Source organism: Sturnus vulgaris, chromosome 15 (assembly GCF_052056855.1).
Source record: "Sturnus vulgaris isolate bStuVul1 chromosome 15, bStuVul1.hap1, whole genome shotgun sequence".
In the NCBI taxonomy this organism is placed as follows: Eukaryota; Metazoa; Chordata; class Aves; order Passeriformes; family Sturnidae; genus Sturnus; species Sturnus vulgaris.
In genome coordinates this window covers 4,544,151-4,557,771 of record NC_142257.1, presented here as the reverse complement: position 1 = coordinate 4,557,771, position 13,621 = coordinate 4,544,151, and the positions used below count along the sequence as shown (strand labels likewise).

At 38.8% G+C, this 13,621-nt stretch overlaps 1 protein-coding gene across 1 annotated transcript in view; it reads right to left on the bottom strand.

Annotated features, from left to right (window-relative positions):
- CLINT1 (clathrin interactor 1) overlaps positions 1–13,621 on the bottom strand; it is a 47,205-nt gene that overhangs the window by 6,479 nt on the left and 27,105 nt on the right. Inside the window, exons 4-8 of the mRNA XM_014875929.2 lie at positions 13,145–13,253; positions 12,137–12,301; positions 9,464–9,638; positions 4,408–4,651; positions 3,827–3,908 (exon numbers count right to left, since the gene is read on the bottom strand). Of these exons, the coding sequence (XP_014731415.1) occupies positions 3,827–3,908; positions 4,408–4,651; positions 9,464–9,638; positions 12,137–12,301; positions 13,145–13,253 (775 nt within the window). The remainder of the gene's footprint in view (positions 1–3,826; positions 3,909–4,407; positions 4,652–9,463; positions 9,639–12,136; positions 12,302–13,144; positions 13,254–13,621) is intronic.

Sequence of the window (13,621 nt, the reverse complement as noted above, 5' to 3'; positions counted from 1 at the left end):
ATGCTACCAGTCCAGCCCTTTTTAACATTACAAATTTGGAAGCATAATATAAAAAAGGCCAAACGTTCTTATTGTATAAAAGTTAATTTATTATGCTTCCTATGAAAAGTTACACGTCACCTTATGTTTAGTTTTTGTGTTACTTAAAGCATGAATGGTTCTGCAACAATCTTGAATTAGGATTTCGGGGACAGAGTGTTCATTTTTTAATAAGTTAGCTTCCTTTCTACAGCAAGAACATTACGTTTTCCAACTAGACATTTATATACAGCATATAAATTATTAACTTCTGAATACTAACAATTTTTCAGTAAAAAGCCAAGGTATAAAAGCAAAAGATTTAAGAACCATATTGTAAAGCCGATTTTTAAAATAATCTCAGAAAAGTTACAAATATCACCTAGTAATGGTTGGTACTGCTTTTAAGCTGGGATTTCACTGACCAGAGGAAGCCAAGAAGTTGACCTTATTTGTTTGTCCTCAAAGATTTCACCTCCAAGCAGTCCCATCCTTGGAAGAAGCTGCAGCAGTTCAATTATTTTGCTTTTAGTGTTCTGAGAACATTATATAGGTTACATCACAGCTGCTTAGCCTGCAGTGCTTAGGAGGCAGCCAGGTGGGACTGGAACATCTGTGCTGCACTCAAACACCACCAGGGACAGCTTCCAACATCTGGTGCCATTTCGGAATTGTCTTATCGCTGCAAGACATTCTGCCCCATCTGCTGCTCTCAACTGGGTTAATTAAACCAGAACCATCTTCTTTTTAATAAATGGCCAGCAGTAATAAAAGGAACCATTCACTTCCTAATACATGTGTACTTGTATTTCTTTTTAATGTTATTTTACTGTAGACATTGCCAGGAAGGCGACTGCTCTTCCAAGGGGAAATGTCTTCTTGCTGAGTATGTAGTGCAGGATATAAAACACGAGCAGAGAATGCAAGGATGGTCTGTGAATTTTCAGACACAGCACTACAGAAACTCTCTTAACACCTTTTTAAGAGGGAAACAACTTTACACCAAGTTAATAAATTTCTTCAACACAGATTCTGAAGTGATCTAATAATCATCTTATGTGTGTTTATAAACAAGCTTTGTTCTGACTCCCAAGAATGAAAAAGTGAAATATCAAACTAAAAAACCTGATCTGATCCTGTTTACCCTGTCTACTGCAATGAACATTTTCAAGTAATTTTTTCCCCACATATGTGCTTACAGAGTTCAGAACAGGTTAATGGTTTCAGAGTTTGTATGCTGAATGAGCAACACAGATGACACATGCTCCTGACCACATGCTCGAAGGAAAAAAATAAAACTCAATGCTCCCTGCTACACCCATTATCCTTGGGCTGCCTGACAGTGCCTAGGGATTAATTTAATTTTAAAAACAGAACTAGGTTCAAACCCAAAATAACCCCTTAACACCTTCAGTCAAGTTTAACTTTTCCTCCCCATCTCTTGGCTGTTTTCAAGTAAAACTGAGTTTCAGAGAGGTGACAGAGATTAAGCTGGATGCAGTAACTCTCTAAAGAAAGGTTAAGGAAACTCAGCTCAGTAACACCAAAAACATCCTACCAGCAGGTCTAACAAGGGATTTTACATCTTCTCTTTTATGGCAACCATGCACCCCCTCACATACAAACTGTGTTCCTCCAGTAAAGAGAAACACTGAGCCCAATCAACCCTTTCACATCTCTGCACCTGAAAATACACAGATAAGCAAACCCTAAGTTCCCTGAATTCACATCACTTCCCTGCCAGTTCCTTCACAGGACACATCAAAGGCTGCATTTGACCCTTTCCCTCTGCCTTGCCTGACCCTGGCAATGTTCCCACAGCCTGTGCTGCAAGGAGCAGTGGTCAGGACAAGTGACCTGCACGGGAAGGACACTGCTCCTCTTCTCAACGTGAGCGAGCCTCAAAGATTCCCACACGAGATCTGTCACTACAAATGAACCCTTCCCATCTGCTGCTCAGGTCAGCAGAGGTTATGTAGCAGGACCAGCTGGTAATGTGCCTCTTCTCAGCACCATTTCTAAATGCTGCTTTGGAAAAAAGGAGAAAAAAAAGATTAAAAAAAAAAAGAAAAAAGGCTGACTACAGCAACGAGCCAAACTGATAGAAGATTTAAATACACTGTAATATAGAAGCTGCCATAGTTCTATTTGAAATAGGGGCAGGTTCACTTTCAGGTGGAAACATCTATTTTCAATGAGATCTTATTTTTATAAAAACATACACACTCTATATAAAATAAAAAAGGTTCCAATCTCTTCTGCCATAAGTATTAGATAGAAAAAAACTCAGTATTGACTTGGAATAGTGGTTTGATCCAGGATCTTAAACTTTCATGGAGCTGTGGTAACTCTGGTGTGCAATGAACACCTTTGTATGTGAAATTAAAAAGTAAGAAATTGAACAAAATTAAGTCGTTACTTAAATTTACACATTTGTGTGTAAAAACAGACACATTAAATGAATTGCATTTCTTAATCTCTAGTAATTAACTCATTTCAGAACAGATCTGAAAAACTGTCTACTTTCCTAAAAATAGAAGTGAGTAAAGTTTTAAAGATCTACTCAAAATATGAAAGATTAAGACACATGTCTGATAATAAATTACCACGACAGTTTCCCTCCCTGCAGTAGAGTTTTGATATATTTTCTAGTTGTTAAACACTTACAGAGGTAGGGTAGTGATGAAAGGAATCAGAGTCACACAGAATGGTCACAGCACTGCCTTTGGTCTCACAGGAGATCAAATCCCTGGTGTGACCCTACAACATCCCCAGGAGTGCTGCAGCTTCAGTTAGGGGTGAGCAAGGCCAGTCCTTACAGACCCTGCCTGCAGCCACAGGGCCACCCTCGTGGCCTCCAGCCACCCTGAGCTGCCATTCCTTGGTGCAGCCTCTGTCATTTCACCTTGTCTTTAAAGCAAGGGCCCAGCCCCTTGGCTCAGTGAGACACACACACCCCCCTGCAGTGCCAGCACCATCCTGGCCATCAGGGGACATTCCTCATTTGCAATGGGAAGGTCTCTGAAAGGTTTCTCTCTAGGAAATGCTCACATTTGCTAGTCAGTGGTTTCATGTTAAAGCTCACTTTCTCCCAACTCTGCCACCAGACCACAAGTGAACAGAAGTTCAATTCCATGCCACCACAAACCCATTGATACCAGAAATCTGTAAGAATAATAACAACTCTAAATTTCAAATCCTGGGTTTTGAGAAGCAAAGCACCAATCCTCTGAACTCCTACCAATCCCATAGGAAGGCACTGAAATTTAACACACTCCTAAAAAGAATCTGCATTTTGGGAGCGGTAAGGGTAAGTCCCTGGGAAGATTAACAGATTTGCTACACATTTAGAGAGTGAAGGATGTGCTTTAAAATTAGTAATTTCACTTTTAGGTAGCAATTTATTTTTGGTTCTATGTTTTGGATCAACCAAGTGCCAAGAGAAAATAAAACAAAGACACAAGTTTGCCATATAGCTCAGATGAAAGCTTCCATGAAGATTATCCATCCCCACCTGCCCAGCCTTTGAACTGCACTATGAGAAATGCCTGAACGTGAATGGATTGCACTTGCTTTTAGAGTTAATTATAAATAACTGCATTACATACACAGTTTCTGACAGACTGATCTAGCAGTTAATCTTTATGCTCCTAACATTTATTAGTCCCATGCAATAGCACACACAAACACGTTGCTACAAAGGGCTCTTTCTAGGTAGTTTTACATTTTTTTCAAGTATTCATTTCTCAATTTATCTACTTTATTCAAACAAGCTTCTGCTCAGAACTGGAATAGACCCCAAACCTACCTGTGGAAGCAGGCTGGCTGGCTCCATCAAACAACAGGTCCACCAGGTCGTTAGAGGATTTGCTGCCAGAGGGGACAGCAGCCTGGAGAAGAAATCACACCAGATCTCAACTCATGATGTCATTAATCAAATTACATTAACAAGTTTTCTGGGGTTTTGAGGGATTTTGTTTGCTTTTGCTTTCAAGAGGTAACAGATTTGTCTTCAAAGTCAACAATCATGTACCTAAATGTGAAATACTGGAAAGCTAAAAGCTCATGGTTTTTTATAACTGAAGAATTTGATAAGTTTTCAGTAAGTGTGCAGCTTCATAGAATCTTTAACGCTTCATGCCAAAATTCTCTTTGCTGTCCTGAAGAGAGCAAAACATGCTAATGACTATATTTAAAAAATTCTACACCTCAAGGCATCACAATTAATTACAATTCTACTCTTCCACAGCCTGTGATAAGTCCAACTAAACATTTTTGATAAAACAACTCCCTTGAAGGCTACATCACAAAACCTCCCCTAAATAAGAAATTGTCTTAGAGAACAGAAGAAAACAGCTTCCAAAACGATGTGCTGTCCTGCTGTCTCACCTTTGTCGTAGGCTGTGCAGGATGAGCAGCAGAGTTCTGTTCTGGACTTGCTTTATCCCCTGTGTAATGAGCTGCTGCTCCCAAGTCAATGGTTTTTGAAGGATTTGCTGAGCGTTTCTGTCTGATGGTGGTAATTTCTGTAGCTTGTGCAATATGAATGTGTTTTGTTGTCACAGTCTCCTCTTCATCTTTAAATTCAGCTTTGGGAGATTTGCCTCTTCTTGATTTTTCCTCATCACTGTCACTAGAAAAACAAAAGTGATAGCACAGCATTCGTGACGGAGTCCTCAGTTGCTTGAGCAGACATTTGGCTTAAGCTACGACAGTTTTGGTTACTGCAGCTTCTTGTAGCAACAGTTCATGATAAAAATGCTGCTTTTTCCTGCATTTGAGAGAGGAACTGTTTCACCCTTACATAACACATCACAGCACACAGCATTGCACCTGTTGCACAGCAGCAGTGGAAAAAAAGCAGGTTATTTTCTTAAACATGAACTGCAAGTCCACGACAGAGGATAATAGGAAATCAGTGTTTAAACCCAGTACATTGAATTACCTTCTGACAGGAACTCCCCCACACATTATGTAACACTTGAGCAACAGAAAGTTAAGTTGGCAGGTGTGCTCAGTACTTACACCAAGAGACAGAAAGCAATGAACCACATTCTGTACTGTCTTTCAGGTTTGAACAACTCCATTTTTATTTCAGCTCATTTCCCTTTCCAGGGAAACAGGCTTTCATATTCTTTAAGATGTTTGTCGGAAAAGAATGCTTAAAGAATTATGCAATGCAATGTTACCATCAGCAGAGCAGGCACACTTGTTCTCAAAATGTAGAAGAATAAAAATATCACCCTTTTAGGCAAAAACTTTTTAGATGGTGCTGCACACTATTTGATTCATTTGTTGCACTTTCTACTTCTGTATTTTGTCTTTCACAAAGAAAGTAATTGGCCCCTACCACGAGTCATATTGCCTGTTATCAGGATTTGTAACAGTGAGAATTGCTGTAGAGAAAGCTTAAATACATTGGAATGCATTTTGAAATCATAATTCCCTTAGCAACAGAGTTGAAAGTGGAAGGGTTTTATATTTTAATAATGCATTAGAATACTAAAACTGAAAAATTTAAGAAAGGCTGTCCCTTTGTCAGAGGGAATGTGACAGTAACTGCAATATACTCTGGGGGGGAGCCTTTGTTCTCTGCTAACAATGGTGGCTTTTTGGGAACACGTTGCATGTGCCATTTCCTCTGTGCATGTTACCTGCTCACCACCGGGGATGGCTCAGTTCAGTAACATCACTCAACACAAACACTCACTCCCTTTTGCAATTCTTTTACTCTTAAAAATTTCACAGCTGCTCCTGGCATTGGCTTGAGCCAGCCTTCAGATAAGGGAGATCCAATGGCATCATTTGACTTTAATTTTCCAAAGCATTTCAACCTTGCCACGTGAGCACAGCCCTGCTGCCCCACCTGTGTGCACAACCCCCAGAGGGGACCAGAGCCACACTTCCATTTGTGACATCACGATTTCAGCAGGAGCCCCCAGAGCACAGGGATCTGCACATGATCATGGTGTACACAGAGCATCCATCCCAAAAGCCCTGGAGGAGGGTGGAGGATGCTGCTGGAAGCATCCAAGACCAGGACAACACAACTAAGGCTCAGTCTCTCCCTGTATTGGATTTAACACCTGCAATGCAGGTCTTGTCCACACTACAGAGTCCAAGAACGTTCTGTGGGCTGAGGAAACAAGTGACAAGCAAAGTCTGACTGATACAGAACTGGTATAGATCAATCTCACTAATGCAAGAATGAAAAAAGTCAGGCTTTGGTGATATACAGCAAAATAAATGACTAAAGGCTCTGAGGAACAAAATTAAACATATATGCCAGAAAGAAGAATAAATACTACAAGACTCAATTTTCTATGACAACCTGTACTGCTTCCAAACTCTCTCAGGAGATCCACTTTTTATTTTTATTTAATGGCCACATTAACAAAAAAAAAAAAAATTTACAGATTAATGTTCCCTCTAAGTGTGTTTACTGTGCTGAGTAAAATTGCAGTACTTCACCTGAGAATTGCAGAGAGAACTTGAAAATAAAATTATAGCAATGTACCAAATAATTAAAAACCTTCTGCAAAAAAAGTATGAAATTACAACTTTGAGATATCAAAGTATGGACACGTTCTTTTCCTTTGAGATTTTCATACTGAGGTTTTTTTAACAACCTTTAAGAAAACAAAAACAGTTTACTGAGACTTCAAGTATATCTAAACACTCCAATATAAAAGTAATTCTTTAGATACAAGTTGCCTTTAAACATGGCTGTTGCCTCCTTTCAGAGGAGTACTGGAAGCTTTGCTTCCTTTCTATTACATTACCTGCCTCAACCTTTCTGTTAATCCTTATTTGTCCAGTACTCAGAGTTTTAAGAATTCTTAGGAAAAAAATGCAGCGTTTTAGAATCACCACTGTGTTTCTGCAGATAATTCAGAAACAAGAATTTCAGTGTGCAGTGCTGGACTCAGGACAGCAGCTGGTTTATTCACCTAAGAACAACAAGCACCAAGAAAGAAAACCCGAGGCTTTCCCACCCCATGGGGTGTTGCTTGTGGTTTTCACTTCAGGGACAAAGTACTGAAAAAATGAATCCATTTCCCCCAGAACACTGTTAGAATTTTTTGTCTAAATTAAAAAAAAAAAAAAAGCAGCAGACTTGGCTTCTCCAAAGCTCACTGTGTAAAGCAGTTGCACTGAAATCTACTGTACACTCAACATTTTGTATCATTTAGCTCTCTGGTAATGTTCTTATTTTCTTCCAGCATTTTTTTCCATCTATGCAAACCACTGGCTTTGCAAGTAAAGTCAGAAATCCACAAGTTTGGCCAAGTTCTTCTGGTGTGCAAAGACCATGGCTTCCAAATTTTATTGGCCACAGGTAAGATGTGTAAGACATTTATTCTTTGTGCTTCACAGCTTTTATTGGCTTTACAGTACTCAAGCAATAACGGTTTATAAAGTTATTAAGACAGAAACAATAGAACATAACAGCACATTTGCCAGCTGAGTGAGTATCACCATTTAGTCACTTTTCCAAGTGAAATGGCAACTTAATTGTTATTATATGGCAGCAGGCTACAAATAAGCCAGTACATTTTTGGCATTTTTTTCTACAAAAAAATTGCTCAAGTGTGAAAACACAAATGCAGAAATTTCATGAGGCATTTACAAAAGAATGTTATTTTGAGCCTAAGTTATATGATAATTAAAATTTCATGTCACCTTCAGTTTTAATATTTAAATATAGTATTTTGCTAATAGAGCATGCAGTAAGGCATGTATTTACAGTATCTTTAAGGATAAATACAAACATTCTACAACTTTCAGTTCAATCTTCTTAGATCCTCTGATGGCTTCTGTGGAAACCTCTTCATTCAAACCCCTGCATAAAATGCCTTCATGGTATTTGATCCCCATGGCAAGAGAAGAGAAAAAGAAATTCCAGGCTGGGATTTGAAGCAATGTTAGAGAAGCTGAAATGCTGCAGCCTGGATTCCTTCTTACAACAGAATAACCTGCAAGCACCAAACTGCCTTTGCTCATGTATGTCCCAAAAATTCTTCCTTTTATTCTGAGTCCCAAATTTATAATTCTTATAAATTTTGAGACAAATACTCCATCTGCCATAGACCAAAAAAATAGGAGAAAAATCAAACAGAAGAGACAAGGGTTACAAGAGCAAAAATGTAATATTAGCCAGAAAAAAAGAGCAGTGTAACTCGGGGTAGAGGTCATCAAAATAAGCTGGTTTTACTAAAGATTAGATTTCAGAAAGGACTGTCTACAGCACTGAAAAATACAAGACTTTATCAGCACAAGTAAGAGACAGGAGCCATTCAGAAATAAAACAAAGGAAGTAAGATTTTAAAAAAAGTTTACTGTACATCCCCCTACGTGAAACGTGGCTGGTGAGGTCTGCAGACATCATGGGACAAGCAGCTTTTGAAAGATAAGGACAGAAATGCACACAGAAATGTACCATTGTTACATGAGAAATTGTTTACTTTTCTTCTGATCTCTTCTCTTTGTAGTCCATTGATATTAAGTTCTAAGAGGGAACCCTGATGTGTGCAAAGAACACCAGTTTTATGATTTATTAATGCCCCAGCAAGAGGACCACATGGGCTTTCTTCCAGAAATGCTGCCATTATTATTATTTTTTGTTTCTGTGCAAAATTGCTTTAATTTTGCATCACACAGATGAGTGCATTGTTATGTCCATATACATGTGCAACCATCTAAAGATATTCTTGTAAAAAATATTAATCAAATCTCAGTGTAAATTTGAATTTTCAGTTGTTTCCCAAAAGGGAATCATTTCAATATACTTGAGCACTTTCTCTACAGCAATTTCAGATTCTGTTAAGTACAAACTTGATCTCCAGATAATTAAATTCAATGCACCTGTTGAAGTCTGACAGATGTAAAGTTCTTTCCGTAGCCAAAGCAGGGTAGATTTTCTCCCTTACTGAAGAAATTTAATGACCAGATGTAAAATACCAGAACTTTCTTGAAAAGCCTCAACTGAAATTGACTTTTTTTTTAAAGAAATCACCTGCAGGCTGTCCTTCCTAAGATCAGCTCAAAGAAGCAGCACTGTGTCAAAGCAATTTCAATTTTCTTCCTTGGCACTCCAGCATTCAGAGGGTGTGCAGCATTAAGTGGAAGCCTTCAGTACACTGGCACATGAGCTCTGAATTGCTGAGACAAGGAAAAGCTGAGGATATTTCAGCCAAATTCCCTGCTTTGCCAGCAGCTGGGGCAGGAATGGAAGGCAGCCAAGAGCAGTTAACTACTGCCAGAGCCACGCTGCTCCCCAAGGCCAGAGGACCTGCAGAAGCTCAGGAAGCAGGTACTGAACCCAAATATGCTTCCCCCTACAGACAAAAAGAATGGCAGAGGATTGTAAGTCATATCCAGCAATGTCAAACTGCTTTCCAAGAGCAATCTCACAGATAAATTCAGGTTAGAACAGCTCCAGTACCTGCACCTCTCTGGAGAGTCTTCTCTATCTTTCCTTCGGAACTTGCTGATGGTGTCATCGATCGTGCTGCCAATCTTGTCACTGAGCTCCCCTAACTTATCACTGAAAGGAAAAGTTGACTTCTTATCCCATTCTTCATCCCATTTGGACTTGGGCTCAGGATCGTATCTTTCACCTGGTAAGACAAAGATAAGGGCTATTAAAGGTACCAAAAAATGCCTGTGCTCTATCTGGGATCCCTCTCACACCCCCCTGCCCTACCCACACGAGCTGCACAAGTTCACAGAGCAACCTGAAAGCTCCCTCAGTGCTCAATCAACTCTTACAGCAAGGCACAGCATGGAATGCCCACCATTAAGTGGCAGGAATGAAGATTCAGAGACTTTAGTTTATGACAAACTAAAATTAAAGAAAAAAAAAAAATGACACAAGCTCAGTGCACAGCACATCAGGACGTGCTGGGCTCTGCTGGAGAAGCAGCAGAGGCACGAGCAGCCCTGGCTGCAGAAGAGCTGGTCAGGAAGGGCACAGGACACTTCTGGAACAGCCCCTTAGTCCAGGATATTCCATTCCTGGCTGAGCTGTGAGATCTCAGTGTATAAAACCTCCAGTGATTTACCTGACATGAATACACAAAAACACAGTACCAAAATACTGAAAGAATGTGCATAATGACTTTCCATTTTCCACACTTAGCAATTAAAAAAACATTTAGAAAATTTTCCAAATGAGAAAAAGTGAAAAGGCAGTAAAGCAACTCACATTTTCAGGAGCCACTGAATACCCTGAACATCTTTCCTGAGTACTATTATCAAGAAATCAAAAACTTTTTGTTCTAATTTAGTACTCCAGACCTCCATACTGGTATTTTAGATTACAAACAGCTGCCAATTTTACTTGAAGTAAGTACATTCATTATGCAATCCCATCAAGGATGTCCACAACACTAAAGTCTTGTTTATTTATATACACACAGACAACTTCAGTTAAATTCAAATGAAAAAATGAAAAAAACCAACATTTTAACCAACATTTAAACCAATATCTGACTATCAGAAGCACTGCACACTTCAACTTGTATTGTGATCTTGTATGAGATCTTCTGCTTAAAATTTTATATTCTGGGCTATCATACACATAAAACAAGCAAATTTTTGTACATCTTTTAAAAATGTGAAACAATACTGATTTTTTTTTTACTAAGGCTGAGTAAAATTGAGTAACAGAAAGGAAGAACAGTGAAATAATCCCTACTTCAGGTTACATACAAATGATATTGTAGCTCATGAGATGTTCAAGGTGTATCCAATTAAGCCTTTCTTTTAATAAAGAGAAAATTATGATTCCAGCACTACAAGGTGCAAAATTTGAATTATACCTGTCTGATAACTTCATATCATATAGGGTGTATTTTCTTAATAAAGACATAGGTGCAAGTCTCCAATGATATTTGTTTAGATCCATAAAACTTTTCCTGCTACAAATCCATACAGAGTGAGATCTTTATCACTGGGAAAAGGAGACACTGCTCAGAAATGTACTGCTGTTAAATTTTGCAGGAGAATAAAATGGCCTTATTTCAGTTTATGTCAGGCTCTCAAGCATTTTAATGCAGATTCCTTTAGAGGGGTTTTCCTGTGCAATAGAAATTCTAAAATTAAAACAGACACCAACTAGGAGCTCAATATTTTCAAGCCAAATTAAACTAATGAAAAATCTTAGTACAAGCATTTTATATTTAAATAACTAAAATCCTTTTGATTAGAAATCTCATCTGGGAAAAGATTTGTTTGCACTGCTAGAAAGACTTTTGTCTTTACTCAACAAACGAAGGAATAATTCAAAACCCTTAACCACAAAAATTAAATACAAGAAAAGAAACAAGTCCTTTAAATTAAAAAACCTGAATGATACCTAAAGTGTACATGGAGAAATGATTCTACCCAGCCTACAAGGATAAATCACGACTCTGCACAGAGAAGTCAAAGATAAGCTCAGTGAAAGAACAGAGGGACAGGCACTCAAGTACAAATACAGTGACTCATAAGTATTTCCTAAAAAGAGAATTACCACAATTCCAAGCAGGTAGCAAAAGCCTAAAGGAATGTAATAAAACAAGAATTATCCTGCCTTGGAAATTTTTAACTACTCTGCATATGAGGAAAAGGGAGAAGGGAGAAGCAGCCTGTCAAAAACAGGAGAGATCAAATCTAAGTAGAAGGCTCACAAAGAGTATAAAAACCAGCATCAGACACAAACAGGTGAAGTTTAAGCCCTGCACAGCTACTACTGAGCTCTTACAGCAAACCCTTCTCTCAAAGAAGTCACCAATTCTAGCAAACCGGAGCCTTGTGCCATTGGGACTTTGGTACTCATCCCTTACTAAAAGCAGCCAAGGATTTACTCAGGCCAAAGAAAACACAGACTGGCAGCTGGATCATGGATGGCATGCTGGGATACCTCAGATGGAAGCCCCAGTGCAAGCTCAGATCCCTGCTACACACGAAGGCAGGCACTGGGAGCAAGGAGAAACATTGGTGCCTGAATTGAAAGTCAGATCTGACAGACCCCAGGTAACACAAAACCCACAGATGTATTTCAAGGCTCCAAACAGGATTGTTTGGGAAAGCTAAAGTCGATTCCAATCCCTGCCCAAGGCAGCCCAGTACTCACTGTATCTGAACCCTCCAACACTGTCTGAGGACACCCCAATGTATTTGTCTTTGTTCTTCTTTGCTTTCTTCCTCTCTTCCCGAAGCCGATCGTCGTCTTGAGCAAACTCAACCATTTCCTTCACCTTCTGGCGGATGTTTATCCCCTGGTCTTTGCCATTCTCATCTGTGCAGGTAATGCAGGACAGAGATGATGCATGGAAGATGGGAAGAAAAAAGGAAAACAGTAAGTAAGAGGCAGCAATACTGAAACATCAAATTGATAGAAAAATTTGAATCATAAACACAGCGATCAAAGATTTCGTAACTACATTAGTTCCACTGCATCTGTTTAAAAGGGACCAATTAGCACAAAATTTAGATAAATGAGTTTGCACTGAATGGTGTACTTCAACATAGGAGAGATTAACAAAGACTGAGACAGAACTCATTCTCCACTTGAACAATTTTAACCCCTCAAAACATCACCCTTTTTCCTCAGTCTTTTTGCAAGTTTCATTGCAAGAACTCTGTCTCATGGCAGAACTGATTTTTTGAAAAATTGCTTTCAGTTGAGAAGTACTATAAGCTAAATGTGCTCCTTTCCAGCCTTTTTCAAATTCAAAACACACACTGGCCTTGCTGCCTTTGCACTGTAAATATTATTTGGTGGGAGGAAAAAACCCCAGCTTCAAACAGATGTGTGTGTTTTGGAGCTCTAACCTTTTCTTCCCATATGATTAAAGCTATTCCTTTACGGACACCACAGGGGACCAGTCTCTAGTGCATATTTTAATATAAACCCCAACACTCATGTTGTGTTGGTTCTGTTGTTATTAGCCAGTCTTTTCTGCAAGTTCTTGTCTTCACTAATTAATACTCTAGGGCCCCACGTCTTGGATTCTGCACTCTTCACACAACTGGCAACAGTCACATTTTAATTAGACTGGGGAAGCTTCTAAGCTGGTTCAGGTGACTGACAACTCCAACTACTGTTTTAATTTGCTTATAAGATTTTTCTATTGCTCACCTACAAAGTGGTAATTTTCCAGGGATCGCAAATCATAAATGTGTTCTCTGGCACTTGTAACAACACGCTCTGATCCATTCCTTATGAGGTAAGCTAGGAGCAGCAAAGACTATAAAAATACAAAGCACCTTATGATTGCATGAACAAAAACTCTACCTTTTTTTTAATAAAAAAATCCCAAACCTACCCCCCCCTCCCCAAATTAGTAAATAATAACTTTTCCTTTTAAAATAAATGCTTATCATGTGGGTCTCATGGAAAAAAATTTTTCCTCACATGAATCTTTTGCTCTTTAGACTATCAAAACTGTTATTTTCAAAACTTTAGCTTGTTATTACTAAAATCACAAGTAGTTACTTTTTTCAGCTATTGATTGTCTTAAGATAAAGCAGTAGCAATTAAGGACAAAGTTAATCTGTGAAATGAAGCATTTTATTTTGCCTCTTTTGTTCACAATTTTCCAGTGGCTTTCACTGA